The sequence below is a fragment of the Cupressus sempervirens genome, chromosome 1 (assembly GCF_028749045.1).
Source record: "Cupressus sempervirens isolate cs-2001-9-10 chromosome 1, ASM2874904v1, whole genome shotgun sequence".
Lineage (NCBI taxonomy): Eukaryota > Viridiplantae > Streptophyta > Pinopsida > Cupressales > Cupressaceae > Cupressus > Cupressus sempervirens.
The window spans coordinates 134,942,320-134,962,927 of NC_143118.1; the positions used below are offsets into that span (position 1 = coordinate 134,942,320).

Consider the following 20,608-nt stretch of genomic DNA (forward strand, 5'->3'; position numbering starts at 1 on the left):
AAAGCTCGGATGACTTAGAACTAGCAATTATGTTACAAACTTGAACATTATCTCAATTGCCTCAACATGTAGAGCATATCTTAGATCCACAAGAAGGTAAAAATATGCTGCAATCATCTCTCCATTTTCCAGCAAGTATAATCCCTCGCACTATACATTATACACTAAATACAGCTCCATAACCTCTATATAATCCTAAGCCACCCAAGGAATACCTTTAGCCACACTAAAATGGCACCCAAACAATGATTTTTAATAGCATTTGTAAAATTGTATGGGCCAACAACCATTAAGGAAAAAGACAAGGGAACAGTAGATGTCACAATAAATATAACATTCCTAGCAACAGGTACATCCTAAGAACTTTGAACTTGAATTGTGTTTTCAACTCTATCCATAATCAACATATATCGATCAGAAATAGAAAATTGAGATCAGATAAGATCCCCATGTACCAAAGGATTTCCCCTGACCTTACAAGCTTCAAGCTTTGATTAAGCAAGCAGAAGCGGCTCTTGACCAGCACCCCTAACCTTATGCTTTAATCCTTGATTCAAGCAATCAGAGGTTCCTCTTGACCACTAAGAAAACCATCTATATTTTCCTTGCCAACCATTGCCCTGCACTTCTACAAAAGTGGCTATGCACCTGAGAGCACTGTGTACAAATCATTTGACTTGGTTCCAAAATTAGGGCCAAATCATCCGCAAAATTAACACCCAGAAATTGGGCACTACTGAATAAAGAGATTCCTCTAAGTTGCCATTGCACTTTGGAATTTGGATAATTCCAGTGGGCAACCAATAGCAACTGCTGCAATTATTAAGAAATCTGATGTGATGAAACAAGCTATCAAATAGATTTTTGCCAACGAATAGATTATAGGACACAGAAGTATATGATTCACACTAACCCTTGGAAAGGAGTTCGAAAAAGGGATTACCTTCCCTTTAAATATCAGAAGGAGGAAATAAATCCAAAGAAATTTACATAATTCTGATGAAATTCCCTTCAAAATCATTAGATTATCAAGGACTATCTCCAAAAATAGAACCTTCTGGCAAGACTCACAAGCCCACTCAATACCCTCTGAGCTGATGTAATATCATTGAGAATGATTTCCCTTCAATAAAAACAGTTTACTACTTTGAGACTAGCCAGGCCACGAGCAATTTAATCTTAATAAAGCAATTTAATCTTAATAGAATGCTTTTGCTAGAACCTAATAGGCAACAATGAAAAGGGTACAAATAGGCACAAACCTTTAACCAACTCCATTTTGACACCTTCAGAAATTACCTAAATTATTGTTTTGTTGACCGGCTCCTCCAATTTTCAATCTCTGCTAAATTCATCATAGTAGTGTGCTATTCACATACCACAACTTCTGATAGAACTCAAGTAGAAGACAGTCCAGGTCTGTGGGTTTCCAATGTTTATGTACACTCATAGTTGCGACAAATTCATCCACTCTACTTCTCTGGAAGAATAAACCCTCTATTAAGTTTCAACATCTTGAGATATTGCCTGTTTGACCGCATTGATGAAAGCATCAAACAGGGATCCAAGCATAGCAAAAGAAATTAAGAAACAATCACCAAAGATGTGGCTAGCTTGCATCTTAACCTTTGGAAGACTTCCACTGGGATCTTTAAGTATAAGAAGAACTTGGAAACCATGTCCCCTATATCCATTCAGTGCATGCACCCTCCAATTCTAGCACCTCTTGCCTTATATTCCTCAAGCCTTCTGAGCTGTGAATTGGTTTTGATTGAGTTTGTTGAAAAGGTCAATTTCCACGTTTAGTCTAGCTTTTCTGAAGTTGCAATTGCAACTAATTTTCTTGTTCTTTTCTAATTTGACCAATTATCATGCTTTGTCCTATAAGAAAGTTTGTAATATGTTGCATGGCAACCTACCACTGGAGAATTCAACCAAATGGAGTGGACACCAAATGCCAATTCTTTAGCTGGTTCTCCAACCCTCTCCTCATTGAAGAAGAGAAGCATTAAATTTAAATTAGTGCTAAGGCAAACTTCCAACAGTACTTACAAATTTGAACTTGATTTGTACGCATGTATTTGAGACTGAGAGGAAAGGACAAATTAGAGAGAGTTTTGCTGTTCATGAGAAGAGAACAAACATAAGTAAAGGGAAGAATCGATGTCCCACTTCTTTCAATAATCTTACAAAGATAATAAAGAGGGTAGCAAGACCATAGCCACTACCATAAAGGCTGGCATTCCTCCACTGTGGGGGTTTCCAGGATTGATAAATCTAAGTTTTTGTGTGAGTTATTGCACATTTCGTTTCAGTTTTCACAATCTCGGATATTCTTCTCTTAAAATGTAAGCTTCATTTGCATTCGCAACCAGAAATATTCTCAATAAATCATGATTCTTAAATGCTAATTAAAGATTTTAAGAATCAAACAGCAGCCACCACTAATTTCTGTTTTCCTGCATGAACATGAAATCCCTGTAAAGGCATCCTCAAATCCTCAAGAACAAAGTCAGAAGGTTTCGGAAATGAGATAAAAAAAATTGCGCCCTACCATGTGCAGTTCAATTACTTCAAACGTATGCAGAGATCTAATATAGATTACAATCTTAATCAATGCCCACCTATAAAACCACATTCATCACAATAAAAAATCTACCTGTATTTTAATATACATCAATTTTTTTATGCTTGATTATAATCAATATTGGCAATGTATCAAAAAGTTGACAGGATTCAGAAAAAACATTAATAGATGAAGAATGTATGACTTTCAAAATATTGGAAAATGAATACTTCATAACTCTTCTTGATGTTATTTTGCTTTTTCCCTTGAAATATGCACTAACCAAAGTGAACCATATAAAACAAGAATATTTACGAGCAGGATTTGTAAAAACTCATGTAACAGAGTGCTTACCTTTTCGCCACTGTCATTGCCCACTACCCGGATCTCCAATCCAACAGATGCAGCTTCTGGTGCAAGAGGGATTTCTTCACATTTCATAAACTGAAGAGCTCCCGGATCAAAACGGAAAAATCCAAAATCGTGGACCTGTACATGCAATGTATACAAAATGTTATAGAATGAAAAACCATTCAGTTTATGATGTCTTTATGAACTAAATATATGTATCTCCTTTTTATGTGAAAAAGGCACTACCAAGGTATATGCAGCAAGAAATCAACTTATTGTCAGGGAATCCCATCGTAATTACATATTACCTCCCAAAAATGGCCTATACGCGATTAACCAAACAATATGTTGGAAATATTGTTATTCATGTCAAAAGTATGAAGACAAATGTTAGTCATTGACGTCAAGGGAGCTCAAGTGACTGTTAAAACTTGTCATTGATGTCAAAGCATATTGCTAAAGAGATCTCAATGTGTTCTCATTAATGTGGAAGTTGTTAGACATGCTAATGATCAGTTGACATAAGGAAGATGATCCACACACTTCAAAAAAAGAACATGATTTTATTCTAAAGAATGAGGTGTAAAGAACATTTGGAATTGACAATAGGCAACAATTCAAGGACACTTGATTAAAGAATCTACACTAGATTATCATGGAGGAGTGTGTAAATCAATTCATCCAAGCTATCTACAATCTTCTATGATAGATTATAGTGGTGGCAACGTGCTAGTGATATATGCTTTAATAGCTGTGTACTTACAACCTATAAAGATATGAATTATGCAGCTTGATCGTCTAAAGTTCCACATTGTCATTCATGGCACAAGGAGAATTAAGAATATATTAAGTTATCAAAAAAGATGACGAAAACAATTAAGATAGTCTCATTCATATGCCAGTCAAGATGACTCCATGAATCGTGAAGAGTATCCCAGTGAATATGAAAAAAGGTTAAGTAAGATAACAAAGAAATTTCAAAAGAAAAATTAAAGACACTCATGTTTGATCATTTCAATCTTGGCTTGATGACTATGCTTCAAGACAAAAACCAAGAATAAGTTGTTGGTGATGAACATGAAGATATCACCAAAGTTTAAGCCATCCTAGTAGAAAAAGTTGATGCACACTCTAAAGGTACTAATTCTACAATAGAAAGCAGCAATAATATTATATAGCAAAGCCAAGAAGGTCAAAGAAAAAATCAGCAATCAGCACAGCAACGCTTCTCTTAAGACAGTGTTGTTGATGGAGACAAAGGATTATGTAAAGTCAGTGATTCACAAAAACAGTGATACAGTGGGCGCTTATTGGTAGAGGAACAACAATTAATGTCATGAGCAGCAGCAATTATATGTGATTGTTTTAGAAAGCGGTCAAATACGAGAGTGGTTTATTTCATTAGAAATATTATTAATAATTAAACAGGGCCGTAACAAGTTCTATAGTTATGATAGTTCCTTCCTTGTGCCAGTGAACTGTCCCATGACAGTACAATCTACAGATACCTTGTTCAATTTTACACTCATGGAATAAACGATAAATTTTATATGATTGCCTGACTTCATACATGTGATGTCAAGCGTAAATAGTAATGGAACATGTATATATGGAGTATCAACAAGTCCATATATAAAACACTAAATTTTCTGAAACAGTAAACAATCCAAAGAAAGCAGCAATCCTAGTAAGAAATGCGGTGTATCCTACAACAGTGACAGCATCTTCTAATGATGTGATTAAATTCATAATGGATTAAAATGATTAAAGACTTGGTCTAAGGAATTATGTTTATGTTCTAATGCACACAGCAATCAAAGGAGTCATGTTTGCCAGAAGAAATTGCCACCTTTGTATATTATTTGGATTCAAAGATAATGAGATCATATAGATGTGATCTGTTGAAAGGAAGACTAAATCTTGTGAACAGCTATTAGCATTTAATGAACTGACTTGTTATCTTCTAAAAGAAATTAATAAAGTGGTGCAAAGAGGTGCGATTGAAGAAGTAATTAAGCAATTTGTTAATAAAGAGATGGGATCGGTGGTTAATTGAAGAGATATGTCTCCCTTGGTAAATATATATATAGAGATAACATTTGAGGAAGAGAAGTGTGTGCAGTGTTTTGTGTTAGTTTATATCAAGGCAATCTGATATAGACACCAAATTCAGAAAATATATGTGAAGTATATATGGGAGTTTAATGCTGAAAATATAAATAGGGCCAGGATAGTTTTGAAGATTATTAAACCTGTATGGTTAGATCTTGAGGAGTATTATCGAAATTTTATCAACTTTGATCAGATTTGCAGAAAATTTGTAAAGAAAGTTTATAATCAGAATTTGTGCCAATGTAGTGAATCCAACATCAGTTGAGATAGTAACATTGTCAAGGTTGAATTGCGGGTTTATGCGAAGTTGGTGTTTTGCTTTTAGGGGTTGGTGCCTATTGCAGGTCGATGCCTATTGCGGGTCGGTGCTTACAAATATTACGACTTGGTGATGGTTGGTGCCTACAAACAAGTTGTAAAAGAAAAATTATATGAAAGCATTGATTTGTCGTGGTCTTTTTCCCATTTGGGTTTCCACATAAAACACTATGTTATTGTGTTCTTATGTACATAATTGTTAAATTTAGTAATTGATTCTGTTGTGATAAATAAAGTTTAGATTGGTAAAATTCATTGTTATAATGATTCACCCGCACCCAATATAACCATGTGCTATAGTTGGTATCCAAGATTGTAATATCCCCATTTTTAGTAGGTTCCTGCAATTGGCTTGGTCAGTTCACCATCATGACCCTCGTGAACTGACAATGGGACTTGAGGGTCTTAATAGTGGGATTATAGGCTTTCCAGCAACCTATGGTGTGTTTTGGCTCCATTTGAGGGACTTACTATTTATAGAAAGTCAATTGTTGGTTCCAATTAGCTCAGTTGAGTGAGAGGAATTGAGTGATGCTCTTAATTTTTATTTCGGGTTTCTACTTTCGGCTCCAAGAATCTTGGAGCAAGTGTCTATTTATAGTTAGTCACCCCACCCCGTCAGGTTCATTAAATGTCTGTCTTCATCAGGATCACTCTCATATTGTCAATTTTTTATTCTGATGCTTCTTCAGTTGTTTTCACAAGACAGATGCTTTCTTATTCATCTAAATATGTTGAGGTTACTATTTTTGTTGTTGTATGTTGGTCACCTCAATATCATAGCGTGTTGGAACCAAGTTGAAAAGTTTTAAATCATGCGCACAAGAAACTATGCCCTTGTGTATCAAGAAATTATGTTATAGTGGAAAAGGTCATTTTTGGGAGCAAAAAGCAATTAATAAATTATATTATAATGGCACTTTATTATATTTTAATGTTGTGTTGAGGAAGCTTCTCAAGTGGAGTTCATTTGGAAAACTTGTGCCATTTGGCGATTATAAATATGAGCCCATTTGATGAGAAAAGCATCCGATCATTTGATTATATTATTTTTTGTGCCCTTGCTGAAGTACAAGGTTTTGGAATCTACAGCTGACGTATTATAGATTCAATTTTGAGAATTATTCCAAGATTGCTTGGCAAATTGAGCTGAGGTATACAATTTGTCATTCCTCCTACTATATTATCTATTGCTAAGGAGAATTTTTATTTTTTCTTGCTACTAGAGGTTGTTCTGGAATTTGTGAAAGCCTTTTAAATTGTGTCGGAATTATAGAGATTTGGTTTGGGTATTGGTAGCACCTACAGTTGATCCATAGGCTGTGACCCCTTTTGGGAGGCTGAACATTTATTCTTAGAAGGCCTGCGATATTGATTGTGGAGCCAGCAAGAGCCTGCTTTGCATTTGATTTTTTAGGCCTGCGGCTAGCTATTATCCAAAAACCCATTGCACAATATAGACCTGAGACCTACCTGCTGGGGTCTAACTTCATTACTGGACATCAGCGTGAGTTCTCTTCAGCCTGCATTCAGAGGCATTGGGGCCACAGTAGATTCACATTGGACTGCAAATGAAAAATCAAAGCCAATCTATATTTCCAGGTTCGTGGCATTTTATAAAATATTGCTGCTACTGTTTGTTTGAAATATTGTTGGAAATGAATTAAAGCTGGACCAAATTCTCTGTCTTTTCAAAATTATATAATTGCTGAGTTTGTAAGGCAGAATTATGAATTATTATTGGCATTCATACAAACTTCTTAATATTAAATTGATCTAAAATTGCAAGTGTCTAATTGCATTCTCTAGTGTGATTTCAAAAATTAGATCATCAAATTTGCAACGATAACAATAAAGATTGCCAAATGTTTAACGAAATGTCCAACTGTTGATTAGCAAAGATAAATTGATGATTGGTAAGGATATAGCTGGATAAAGCATAATACAGAGCAGGTTCCTTTGAACAAAACCTTGCCGCTTAAAGGAAGATCCCAAAGACACAAATGGCCAACAATTATGCATCACATAAAACACCAATCTTTGATGGGACAAATTACGTATTTTGGAGCATTAGATGGAAGCATATTTGAATGCCCTTGGATTTGATGTTTGCCAATCACTAGTAGATAGTTGCACACCTCCATCAACTCCTCTAGTGCATCAAGCCAAATAGTTGTTAAAAAGATGCTAAGGTCCTTGCCAACAAAAATCTGATTCTGAAACTATGCAATTGAAGATATGAAAAAGCTAGACAAATTAACAAAGGATGAACAATCAGAGCCCGTTTGGTTGTTGGAATTACAGAATGCTAGAATTCTGCAATACAAGAAATAGCCAATTTGGGAAGTTCTAAATCTGGAAAATGGTTTTTGGAATATAGTTGGAACTGTTTGGTTCCCCTTTCCTGAAATTGTATTGGAATAAGGTTTTTCTTTTAAAAGAGAACGTACATGAAGCAAGTGGCCACTGGCCAGAGACTACCTTGAGTGATCACGACAACAAAGAAGGAAACTGTAAACAGCAGAGCCCCAAGACTCGTTTTAGTTGAAGAGGGCTTCCCAGCCTTCTGCCTTCTCAAAAATTTCATTCTCTCCAATCTGGATCGTCTTAACAGAGGTCTGTCAGAATTGCTTTTCATCCCTCTTTTGAGAAATCTATGGATGCTCTGGGAGGCCTCGGAGGCTTCTTTCTCCCCAGTTTACTGGCATTCCCATACCTAACATTCTCATTACTCCTAGAAATTGTATCTCCTGCTACTATCAAATTTGAAACATGAAACCCCTCTATCTTCACATTAGAAACAGTTGACTCCAAAAATCTTTCCTTGACCATAATACCACTTTCTAGAACACACTTACAATGAGTCTCTGGTGCAGAAGTACCTCCTTCAACAAATAAAACATACCCATTTGTGTCTCTATAGAAAATGTGCATACCCTAATGAAGTGCAGCCTTAGAAGTCGAAGGCAAACATAATTGATCCCCTTGCTTACTCATACGCAAGCTGCAGTGATCACAGATCTCAAAAAAAAGCAATACTAACACTAAACTCAATATTCATCAAGTGGTTATTGAAAATTAGGCTTTCCAATAATAAAAAGGGCAAACGGACACCAAAGCACTATAAATTTTGATTTATAAAAAAGTGGAATTGGAATTAGTTTTCCAATTCCACCTTTTGAGGTGGAAAATTCATGTGCTCATTTTGAGCAAAAATTAGAATTTGAAAAATCCAATTCCATTTTTGTTTTTTGGAAACAAACCACGAGTTTGGGAATTTGGTATTTGCATTGCCCAATTCCAACTCAATTCCAGTGACCAAACACGCCCTTACCACTTATAAAATGATGATTCGGGGCAAAACACCTCAGAATGATATCTCTTTTAAAGCATCAAAGAAAGAGAAAAACAAAAAACATTTATCAAGCAAGAGCTCAAGTAGTGAGACTGATGAGGCTTATTTCTAAAGGAAGTTAAATGAGGCTTATTTCTAAAGGAAGTTAAAGAAACAGAACAAGAATTGTAATGGAAATTTTCTTTCAAATATTTCAATTGCGAAAAGGTTGGACATTATGCTTCTAAATGTCCCCAAAATAAGAGCAACTCAAGTGAAGATGAAAAAGAAATATATATAAAGAACAAGGTGAAGAAAAATTCTAAGAACAATCAAAAGAAGAGATTCCAAAAATATAACAAGAACTTCTATTCAAAAAAAGAAAGCAGCTCATTAAAAACGAAGTAGTGATAAAGAAGAAAAAAATAATCTGTATGGCCATAAAGGACACAAACAGCGAACAAAAATATATTGATGAGGCATGCAGTGAAGAAGAGGATGTAGATTTCATGAAAGAGGTCCATCATGCATATAAACAAAATGACAAATCAAAAGGGAAGATCACAGAGCACAAGCTGCATTTTATAGAAACTTCAGCAACTCTAGAAAATTCAAACAAGATTACTGAAGAATCAAGGACTCATTTAGTAGAAGCCAAATGATTTGAGGATGAGATGAAGCACAAGCTAAAGGCAAAAGAAGTGGATTGTGCCAAATTAGAGAAAGACGTTGTCGTATTAAAAAATGATTTAGAGGAAATAAATGTTTTTTATAAAGGGGTAATCGCTTTGACCTAGAGCTATGAACCAACAAGGCCACAAATGGAAGACCTCATCCCTATTGAAATTTGAACCTTGATGGCAAAACAACACAACAACTTAACCTTCATAAAATGCCACTATTGGGAGTAAAACAATGTTAAACTGAATACTAGTCTCACATTTGAGAAGAGCACTTGTCATTTTAAGTGCGCACGAGGAGCAAACCCCACTTAGCACTTAACAAAGGCCAAAGGCCATCTTCTAACTAGACAGAAAGTCAACGAATCACAATTATACATTCAAAGGCTTCATCAAAGAAGGAAGTAACATAGTAGAGGAGTTGCCTAAGAAATCGAAGAGGAAGAACTTGAAAGATATGTTGAAATTTTGATAAACCCCATCAAAAGCAAAGATAGCAAGGACACTTTCAGACAAACTTTCCCTCCAAGGCAAGTAGATACATCTTACTTCCCACATGACCCTATAGATATTACTACTCCTAAAATTACTTTGGCCATAAGGAAAGAGAATGAAGAATACAAAAACGGAAACCACCAAGGGTGGAGAGTAGAAATTATATTCAACAAGTAAAATACGAATATATACTATTGTGTTATATAGGTGCAATAACTATGAGCACATTACCCGACAGTGTAGATGTCTTTATGAAATTGTGTAAGAATAAAAGAAAAAGGGTACCAAGAATAACCAAGGAGGAAGACCTACCCTAGTATGGAGAGAGAAACATGACAAAGACAATGAAAATATTAATAAGGACCAAAGGGTGGGGGCCCTAGCTCGGTTGGCTAAATCTTCCCTGTTGCAGGGGGTTGGTCACAGGTTCTAGTCTCCCCCATTCCCGTGGTACCAATGGGCGTGTCACGCCAGCGCTACCAATCACGTTAAAAAGTTTACCCGGTGCACTGTAGTTTATAGGGGGGGGTGTGTTGCACCCAATTCCTGCAGTCTAAAAAAAAAAAAAGACCAAAAATATTAATATCATTCGTAGGTATATGTGGATACATTTAGATATAATAGAGAATGGTTATTTATAATATATAAATATAATTTATTGAGAAATTTAAATATAGATATTTATGCTAAAGAAATTAATATGAAATTTATGATAGAGGAAATTTTATATATATATCTAATAAATCATATTAAAGTTCACCAAATAATATTATTGATCGAATATTAATGTTGACCAAATTATTATTCACTTCTCTCGAGCATCATAGTGAGTCGATTATACTTATTGACGGAGTCGATTCATGAGTGGGTATGTGGAGCCATGTCCACAGTGTTAACTTCTTAGATCTTTGCAAATGAACTAATGATTGCCATTATAATTGATTGTTTTCCAAATGCATATTGAATGATTTATAAATATAAGAGGAAGAGACATGTTTCTTGTGGTTAATCGTCATTAGATATAAATAACATATTAACAATAATATTATATATATATATATATGATGATTTACCAACAACAATGGATCTCATGATCGAATCAATTTGACTATAAATACAAACTTAACACTCCCTCTTAGTTAGGGAGGATTCATATATAACACATTATGCTCTCGAGTATATGAAGAGATATTCCTAGAATGACAGATTAAGGATAACAACATGAATCCATCAACACACATAAATAAACATATTTAACATATGGAATTTACTTCAATTCACTATAAGCTAAATTCCTCAACACTCCCTCTTTAGCAAAGAGGGAATTGAAGAAAATATAATACAAGATTAAACACCACCTTAAGTATGGTCTATGATAGATTTAAGTTATGGTGTCCAGCAAGATCCGGCCTAAAGAGCCATAACAAATGATTTTCATGGTGTCTGGCAAAATCCAGCCTAATAACAATGACACCAATAATTTTCATGGTGTCCGGCAAGATCTGGCGTAATAACCATGATAACACTTGCTCCAACACATTTTGGTGTTAGGAGACAGGTCTACTATTGATAAGATCGTTACCTTTCAATAGTTACCTTTTGTTCGTTATCATAACTTCTAGCACTCCGGGACAACAACTTAATGTAGTCAGTTATGATAACAGGTCCAGCTATTGATAAGATCGTCATCTTTCAATAGCTCCCCGCTAAATATATACATCAATGAAAGATCGTCACCATTCATGACATAATCACAATAGCATCATGTAGTAACTCACATAATATCCACCATGAATCAAGTCGAAGAGTGGACCACCCGTAGATGCTACTAGAGAGTGGAACAAAGGGTTTTCACCTCTTACTTCTCTCTCATAGAGGAGAGCGTATTATAAAGAATTTATCTTAGAACTTCTCCTTATAGAAAAGATATTATCCACAAAGGATTGCATCTCAAAATTTCTCCCTCTGAACATCGATCCTGGGAGGTTAGGTCCTCTAGTTACTTCTTTAGAAACTCTCTTCACCCAAGGATGTCTGTCAAACTCACTCTGAATTTTATATCAATTTTCTGATTTTCTAGTGATAAGTCATCACTTCCTCATGATATACGTACGAGTAGGCCCATCAATATCAATGTAGTCACCCACATGTATTTCTAGACTCTCTTTGAGTATCAGTCTTCTAAGCTCCCGTGTTTCCTTAGAAGAAGTGTCATACTTCCTCTTAATGTAAACGGATCTCATAATTTCAATCATCAAAGATGTTTGCTTCAAGAGCCTCACTTCATCCATCTTCAGGTCTTTGGAGCTGCTATCATTAGATTGAGTCTACACAATATCTAGTAGCATGTGTAAAGTACCAACCTTCTTTTCCTATAAGAACATCCTCAAACATAAAGGAAAAGATCAAGGCAACTAACCCTTATAGTATGCATAGAATTACAAATAAGAGAGGAACTACAATAAGTAAATATAATACTCAAGGATAATAAATACTTATCTACACATTGATGTTCTTTATACAAGTTGTTCCAATGAAGGTCCATATGCATCAAACAAGAAAATGCCTCCAATAGGGAATGAAACACTGGTTAAGGTAATCATTCACCCCCACAATGTAAATTCCCACTTATTCCATTGTTTAGAATTTCCAGTTACTCACTCATCTTCCCTTTTACTTCTATTCGATGGTATTCCATATGGACTTGTAGATTCATCGAATATTATTTCCACTATGTTTAATGAGTGGACAACCTTATTTTAGATGGTTGTAGATTTATATAAATATGGGTATCGAATGGTCCTATAACTCTGCTTGTACTGAGGTGACATATCTGTTATAACTCTAATTCTCAAGCAGATGATGGAAGCTGAAAAGGAGATAAGTTTGGCTGGAGTATATTTAAAATCTAAAGACCCCAACCTAGCCCAAACTGTTATATTGATGCACGAACTGGTATTTTGTATGTATGATGATTTTTCTGATTTCTTAATTAAATATATACTTTGGAATTCCTTTTCAGAAATAACACGTAGACAAGAAACAATACTGCAAAATGACACACTTCCAGAAATTTGTAGAATTTACTCACTAAGGGAAGACAACAAATAATAATAACTTCAGAAATTAACTCAATTTTCCAACAACAATGAACCTGATTGTGATTTTGGATGCTGCTGATATAATTAACCTGAAAACATAGGACTCCAAGAATCATGAGACACAACTTGAAGAGATTTGCTGCCCTTCCAACTCTGTAGTGGCCGCCCAGCAAACATGAATGTACCACCCGTCTGATAAATGTCTATCCCAACATAGACATGTCCCAACAATTGATGAATTTTGGAGACTTGTTTTAATTTGCAGACTGATTATCACAGCCAGGCCCGTCCACGCTTACTATGGCTGACTACCAATGCCAAAATTGCCATGAAGACTAGCCACTGATGGTATCTGCAGGCTCCCCAATTACTAATGCAAGCCATCTATCCAGGCTGGACGATCTGCTATTAGAATGCCTCCGATCCATGCCACAGTTACCACAAATCAGGTGCAGCCCTTAGTAATTTTCCAGAATGATATTTGCAGGTTTTAAGGATATGTCTGCCCCCTTGCAACATACGTGACCTCCCAGATTGCAGTTGTGTTTCCAGTTCTGGGGTATTTGTTGATGGAAAGGAGTCGGCAGCTAATGAAGTCACAATGCACACCCTTAGGCAAATTCAATGGTTCCGAAAACTATGCAAATAACCTTCCACCAATCTCAATAACTCCTCATTATGAAATACAGCCCCTGTAATAGACCAGAATTAATGAAAGGGGTCACAATCAATTGGTCCTCCCAGTAGAAAATGCTAACTTCAGATTGCAGCTCTTCTTAGACACTGGTATCACAGCAAAAGAAGAAAGGGAAAATTATTTACCTTAGCATAATTTGCATACACCAACTCAGAATCCACAGTATTATAATTCCAATCTCCCAGACACAAATAATGATAGTTAGGAGACTAACCAGTGAAATCACTATATATCAGCAGTGACTTCAAACAGTCCTCAGAAACTCAGACCATTATACTTCAGCAAGGGCTCACAATTCAGAACTCGGGAAAAAAGCCACAAAGGCAACAAAAGCAAATGAATTTTCAAGCATGTCTTTCCCAATGAAATGAGCTCACATTTATAAGTTTTTGTTGGCAAAAGTTTCCATAAAACTCCACTTCAGAAATCGTGGAAGTTTCCCAAAAGAACTCAACGCTAGAAACTTTTCAACTTGCTTTTTAGAAATATCTTTTAAAATCATTATTATAATAATATAAACATTATTATAATAATGCAACTCAATGAATAATCAATAAATATGAGCTCATGCAATTATTAACCTAATTAACCACAAGTGACAACCAACTGCCAAGCCACCCACAACATTGCCAAAAATAGCGACTACTAAAAATAGACTTACTAAAAATAGTAAGTTATCGACTGAGACCCCCAAAACACCTTGTCAACTCACGAGGGTCGTTATGATGAACTGACTTGGCCAACTGTAGGAACCTACTAAAAATAGGGACATTACAAATACTTCTCTTTATCTCTATTTTCTGGTTATCATGTCTTTCCCAAGTACAGTAGTATATTTCCTTACTATGTCTTGTCTTTCTATTTGCTTTATGTCGCGGGGCTAATATGGATTGCTATTAAGACATCTTCATAATTCAAATCCTCATACTTTGCCTAAGATTTCTCTCACTAATTAGTTATGGGATATCTCTTGTATAATTGTATAATTGTATTTGTTTTATATTATAATATGAACTTCACTGTCATTCATTCCTTATATTCTATCTGAGACTCTTCTAATTGTCTTTTTTTCTTATGCCAGTTGTTCAAATATACAGATTTGATGGATAAAAGGGAACTGAGGTCTAATCTTAATTGTTGTCCATACAAATCTGGAGGTTCTTATCTCCCTCCCATTCAATAGGCATTCGATTGTCTATGACAATGAATCTGTCGAAGGGGTATTAAACTTTTAGTTGATCCCACTATGCAGTTCTGTGATTAGTTTCAATATATATGTTCTGATGTACATTCTCTTGCAGGTATATATGATGTATATGTTTCCATATCACAATAGAATTATGCATGTTGTTTATAACACTATGACCTCTATTGTGATCTATGAGCTATTGCCTCCAAAACTGGATGTAATTTATCTGTTGCGATCACAATATCTTCAGATATATGTGCGTGAATTGTTCACAACATAATCTCTAGAGTCGATGCACTTTATTGATCTGAATGCTCAGTTTTGTCATGATCGTTATATGCAATACAAGTTCAGGTCTCATGATGCTCCACAACAACTGTGAGAGACTCTACAGTACATAGAATTATGTCAGATTTGACTATGTTGAGTTGGACAAATTGGAAGAGCTGTCAACTAGTGCAAAAGGAATTAAGACTTATTTTAATTGATTGATATCTTTCCTTGACTTGTAATGGGGTTCGATTGTATCTTATTCTTGCAAGATTAAACACTTCCAATGTATATTGATTCCAACTCAGCATCAATGTCATTTTGTCTCCTCTGCTGAGTATATAAAGTATATACACATGCTAAATATTGTTGCAGACACGATCATTGGTTGATGAAAGGTCATTGTTTTCTCCATTAGGAGATAGTTCATTCTTAATCTCTTGATGGAATGATTTTGTCTCGCCTTGCAACCCACAGCATTTGAAGTGCCGCCAATGGTGCCACCATCTATTTGTAAGTCCAAGTGTGGGGTTATAGACTAAGACTCTCTTGTCTTTGTGCGCATCTAATCTTGGTACTGTTGATGGTAGTCGCATCCTTTCTTCGATGGGAGGATAGACTTTATGACTTAATCGCTTGTTTGCAAGAGTTATGCTATCGATACAAGTGTTTATTAAATATAGTATACAACATAAATTCTATTTACCTTCGTTCACATCTTAATTGCTTTGAAGCATCGCTATTTTGATGATAATAATTTATTAATGATTATCAAAACGATTAAATGTATTTCATTGACTGACAGTCTTTTGGTGTTTCTTCTACTTTGCTCCCCTTATATTTATATGCCCTATCAAACTTTGACCTATGGAGTCTTATGGAAGAGATTTAATTTTGACAACACTATTCCATACGCTTAAAAAGTTGCCATTCATCCAAATGTATGTCCTTCCCTATTCTGTTCATATCTCCCTACTTGGACGTCGGTGTTGACAATAGCTATCACACTCTTGTGTACAAATAAATGCAGTGATGATTCTTATACTCAATGTGAGCAGGGTTCATTGATTACTGTCGTCGGTGATATTTGGATTTCCTTCTCTGCCATCTTCCTTTGATCAGCCATTCACGCCATTCCTCAACTTATTGTCTCTTCTTAATATCAACCTTTCCTACATTTGCAGCCTTGCTCTGATATCATGTTAACTTCTTAAATCTCTGCAAATGTACTAATGATTGCCATTGTAATTGATTGCTTTCCAAATGCATATTGAATGACTTATAAATATGAGAGGAAGAGACATGTTTCTTGTGGTTAATCATCATTAGATATAAATAACATATTAACAAAATACATAATATATATATATATATAAAATAAGTATATATATAATATATAACTAAATGATGATTTACTAACAACAATGAATCTCATGATCGAATCAATCTAACTGTAACTACAAACTTAACACACGGAGAGACATGTCTCCACGTAATGTGGAGGCATGTCCCTCCACGAACATGTCCCCACACAATGTGGAGGCATGTCCCTCCACGGACATGTCCCCACATCCTCAAACATACACACACACACACACACACTCACATATATATATATATATATATATATATATTTGCTGACCGAGATGATTCATATACAGCGACACATAAACATATAAGTCTCCAAGGATTATCATCATCTTCAGCAGTAATAACAATAATAGCAAGTTTTATTACAAAGTACAGTCAGTGCATACTTGAATCATCAAAGATATAGTTACAAGAAAAATAATTCAGACAGAATTATTTCTGAGATATATTATCAGAAAATTATTAATAATAAAATTAAAATTGATCTCTAATTTATCTGATCCAATTTAACAAAGTATCAGAGCAGGTGTCAGAAAAAGATTAGATCAGATTTTTCTACATAGAGCTAATTACCATAAATATTTCTTTTGGAAAAATACTGCATTCGTCAAGATGGTAACTGGAATTAGACTTGAAGGGTGCTTCAAAATTTGAAGCTTGGAAATTACGAATGATGCTCACATTAAAAGAGCATTATTAAAACAATGGTGGAAAATGCAGTTGCTGAACCTAGTGAGAAAGATGGAAAGACTCAATGGGAAAAGAACAACTCCAGAGCAATGAAATTATTGGTAGGCAGACTGAAAGATCACATATTGCCTATTATCATCAAATTAGACTCAGTGCATGCTATGTTCAAAGCCCTAGAGGACATGTTCGAGATAAATAACACTAGTAAGATTCTTACTTTCAAAAATCAACTTCACTATATAAAGATGAATCAGGGAGAGACTAGCACGTCATACTTTATGAGGATAACAGACTTAAGAAATAAACTCTCTACAATCAGTAATACCTTTGATAGTAAAGAATTAACAATGATAAACCTAAATGGATTTCTAGTCTCCTGGTAATCCTTTATTCAAGGGACAAGTGCTCGCTCCAAAATTACTAAATTTGATCAACTAAAAGTTGACTTCATTCAAGAAGAGTCTAGATTAATGCTAGACGGATCGGTACGAATTCCACAAAAAAAGACATTCAGATTCTCACCACTCAATCACAAAAAAGAGGGAAGAAGACTAACTTCAAAAGGAAAAAGGGCAAGGATATAAATGGGAAACAACCATTCAAGAAAAGGAGGGATCTATCTAAAGTACAATGTTATAGATGTGATAAATATGGTCGTCTTGCAATGAAGTGTCATGATAGACCCAACCCCAAGCCTCTTTTGCTGAAGTCAGTACAACAAGCATGGTTGTGGATTTAGAGAACCTTGTATTTTATTTCGCCTTATCTAGTCAGGTTTCAGACAAACTAAACTCTTGGGTAATACATAATGGGGCGTCCTAGCACATAATTGGCTTCAAAGAATGTCTAGAATCCATAGAAGAAAATTATAATAATGAAGTAACTATGGGAGACAATGCGAGTTATCCAGTCAAGGGAATTGGGACCTACACTATCAATCTCAAATCAAGCATCTTACTCCAACTCACAGCTGTACTATTTGTACCTGAAATCAAAAGAAATCTAGTTTCTATTTCAGTACTCGAAAACAAGGGGTACAAAGTTACTTTCATGGATGGGAAAGTATTAGGTTGGCCTAAGAACTCAAATATCAAGAATGCTCATACTATCGGAATAAGGCATGAATGCCTCTACAAGCTATCTACTTCTCCTTCTCAACCCTTAATCCATGAGTCAACCAATGCAAGTGAAATCTGGCACAAGAGACTAGGACATTTTCATTTTCGTGGCTTACCCTCTTTAGAAAAAATGGTAACAAGACTACCTAAACTCAAACCTGAACATGAAGGGATATTGAAAGATTGAGCATCAGGGAAGATCACCAAAGCACTTTTCACAATAGTGAAAGTGAATCTAATATTGTACTCAAACTTGTTCATTCTGAGTTATGTGGACCATAAGAGGATTTTTGTATTATATTATCTTTGCAGATGACTAATCTAGGAAGACATCGATATACTTTCTAAAAAGTAAAGAATCTGAAGAAATCTTATAAGGTTCAAAGAATTTAAGGCTCTAGTAGAAAACATATTAGGAAAGAAGACCAAAACGCTAAGAAACAGGCATGGAAGGGAATACACTTCAAAAATCTTTCAAGAAAACTGTAACAATGTTGGATTAAGGAGTTCTTTGTTCCCAACAACCCACAACAAAATAGAGTTGCAGAAAGAAAGAACAGAACTATTGTTGAAGTTGCAAAAGCCATGATCCATGATCAAAACTTAAAAATTTACCTTTGGGCTGAAGCTTCTAGTAATGTCGTATACATTCATAATAGATGCCCTTACTCTCGTCCAGAAAAGAAATCCCTTGAAGAAGCATACACTGGAGTTAAACATAATATAAGTCATCTAAGAATTTTTGGTTGTCCAGTTTACATTGATATTCCTAAAAAGAAAAGATCTATATTAGAGCCTTCTAGAAAAAGAGTAATTCTTGTTGGGTATGGTGAAACTTCTAAAGCCTACAAAGTTTACATTCTTGGACAAAGACACATTGAACTAAGTAGAGATGCAATATTTGGTGAAGCTATTGCATTTCTAAGATCTTAGGAGGAAAATGAAATAATTCTTGAAGATCCTCAAAAAGATCCCTTTGGAGATTCAGAGGGAGATTCAAGATATCATAGAAGATAATAATTTCATTTAAACCATGGATACCTAAGATGGATCTAGAGAAAATAAGAAAAGACCTTTATGGGCTAGGAAAATGATTAAAGAAGCAGGAAAATTTTCAGCCCCTCCAAAAACTTTCAGAGAAAGAAAAAGACCAAATACACCTCTGGTTATATTACACTCATGAGTGAACTTATACATTCAGAGCCTTCAAATGTAGAGGAAGCCCTTCAACATCAAACTCAGAAGGATGCCATGACAAAGGAGTATAAATCCATTCTCAAGAATGATGTATGGGATATTGTAAGCAAACCCAAAGACAAATCAGTGGTCTCCTCCAATTGGTTATTTAATATCAAACATGCAGCAGATGAAAGCATTGAAATACACAAGGCTAGGATTGTTCCAACAGGTTTCTCCTAGAAAGAAGGTATTGACTATGAAGAAACATTTGCTCCATTTGTCAGATATACCTCAATCAAAACTATAATTGCTATTGTTGCATCTAAGGGATGGAAATTCATCAAATGGATGTAAAGACTGCCTTCCTAAATGGAATGATTGAAGAAGTATACCTAGAGCAACCTGTAGGATCTGTAGGATTTGTAGTACATGATAACCAGTCTCATGTTTGCAGATTGAAGAAAGCTCTTTATGGTCTCAAACAAGCTCCTTGAGCTTGGTATGAAAGAATGGATCATTATTTATCAAAACTTGGATTCTCCTAAAATGATGCAAACCCAAACTTATATTTCACGGTACAAAATGGAGATATGTTGATTCTGGTTCTTTATGTTGACAATTTGTTAATCATATGAGAAGATCATCTCATAACTTAGTGCAAACAAGATCTTGCATAGCAATTATTCAATACTTCCTAGATTTATTTGTATAGCAACAAACAAATGAGATTATTCTAAATCCAGGGAAGTATACTATTGACATCCTGAAAAGATTTAGGATGATGGATTGAAGCCTATGTCTACTCCAATGAAAACAAAGTTGCACAAACTAAAAGAGGCAACTGTTAAACACCAAAAGAGATATTTGTTATGCAATAAATGCACTTAGCCAATTCATGTGTCAACCAAAACAGTTACACTTAGAAGCAGCTAAACACATCTTAAGCTATCTCTATGGAACAAACAGATATAGTTTACGATACAAAGATGTAGATCTTAACTTGCATGGATACACTGAATCACTAATTCAAACGGGGACGGGAATTTGTGGATCAAAAAAACACCTTGGGATGTTGCTTCGGATTAGGATCAGCTATGATATCCTTGTTTAAACACATCTTAAGCTATCTATGTGGAA

The 20,608-nt window shown here is 35.1% G+C and overlaps 1 protein-coding gene across 7 annotated transcripts in view; it reads right to left on the reverse strand.

The window, feature by feature from the left end:
• Nucleotides 1–20,608, reverse strand: part of DEG7 (DegP protease 7) — a 249,233-nt gene that overhangs the window by 219,168 nt on the left and 9,457 nt on the right. For all 7 annotated transcript variants that reach the window (XR_016361753.1, XR_016361754.1, XR_016361747.1 and 4 more), the window contains exon 3: nt 2,921–3,055. Coding sequence is in view for 2 of the 7 variants with exons in the window: in XM_089817752.1 (XP_089673878.1) it covers nt 2,921–3,055 (135 nt within the window). In the remaining 5 variants the exon portion in view is untranslated. The remainder of the gene's footprint in view (nt 1–2,920; nt 3,056–20,608) is intronic.